General features: G+C 42.4%; 1 protein-coding gene across 1 annotated transcript in view; it reads left to right on the top strand.

Moving 5' to 3' along the window:
• Positions 1 to 794, top strand: part of LOC119588969 (serine/threonine-protein phosphatase 6 regulatory ankyrin repeat subunit B-like) — a gene marked incomplete in the record, with an annotated part of 103,883 nt that overhangs the window by 64,174 nt on the left and 38,915 nt on the right. Inside the window, 1 exon segment of the mRNA XM_037937576.1 lies at positions 44 to 247. Coding sequence (XP_037793504.1) covers positions 44 to 247 — 204 coding nt within the window.

Genomic DNA, 794 nt, shown 5'->3' with positions numbered 1-794 from the left:
CGCCCTCTCCCCATCCAAAGCTAACTGCCTTGCCCTCCGACAGCGCGGCGATATCCCCCTCTTCCTCGCCGTCGACGCAGGCAACCAGGGCCTGAGCAAGGAACTCCTCTTTCACCACGGACCCGAGCAAGTGAAAGCCATAAGGGCGCACACGAAGGACACAGCCCTTCACATAGCCTGCAGAAGGAGGGAGACCGAACTCGTGAGGCTCTTGGTCGAAGCCGGAGCCAACACGGACGAAAAGAACGTGAGTACGGTTCTGATCTGTGAATGACTGAGTGTTTCGAAAATTTGAGTGAATGGGGGTTTCGAAATTGTGAATGAGTGAGGTTTGTAAACTGTGAATGACCTAGATTTCGGATTTTTGACTGAATGAAGCTTCAGACACTCTTGTTTACGATTGTTATTTTTCGAGACAGAAAGAGAATTTTTTTTTCCAATACACTTAGATTGTAATATTTTCGTAATCTGTTTTCAGTGTGAATTGTAATGAAGATAATCATAATGTTTTGTAGGACTGTGGTTCTAATGATGGTAGTAGAATATGGTGTAACGAGTAAATGGATGTTGGTGATTGGAATACAAAAGATAAAGATTGATAATACGTGTTCCTCCTTCCTTTGTAATTTCGCTGTTCTTTCGTTTCTTTTCTGGGCGTCTTTCTTTTCTTTTCTTTCTTTTCTATATTTTCATATTTTCTCTCATGTGCGAGCTTAAAGGATTTCTTAGACTTTGCGATGGATGAATTTTACACGTGGCTCTCCAACCACATTTTTCTTTTTAATGTTTGTCCC

The sequence above is a fragment of the Penaeus monodon genome, chromosome 24, assembly GCF_015228065.2.
Source record: "Penaeus monodon isolate SGIC_2016 chromosome 24, NSTDA_Pmon_1, whole genome shotgun sequence".
In the NCBI taxonomy this organism is placed as follows: Eukaryota; Metazoa; Arthropoda; class Malacostraca; order Decapoda; family Penaeidae; genus Penaeus; species Penaeus monodon.
This window is presented reverse-complemented; position numbering and strand designations above follow the sequence as displayed.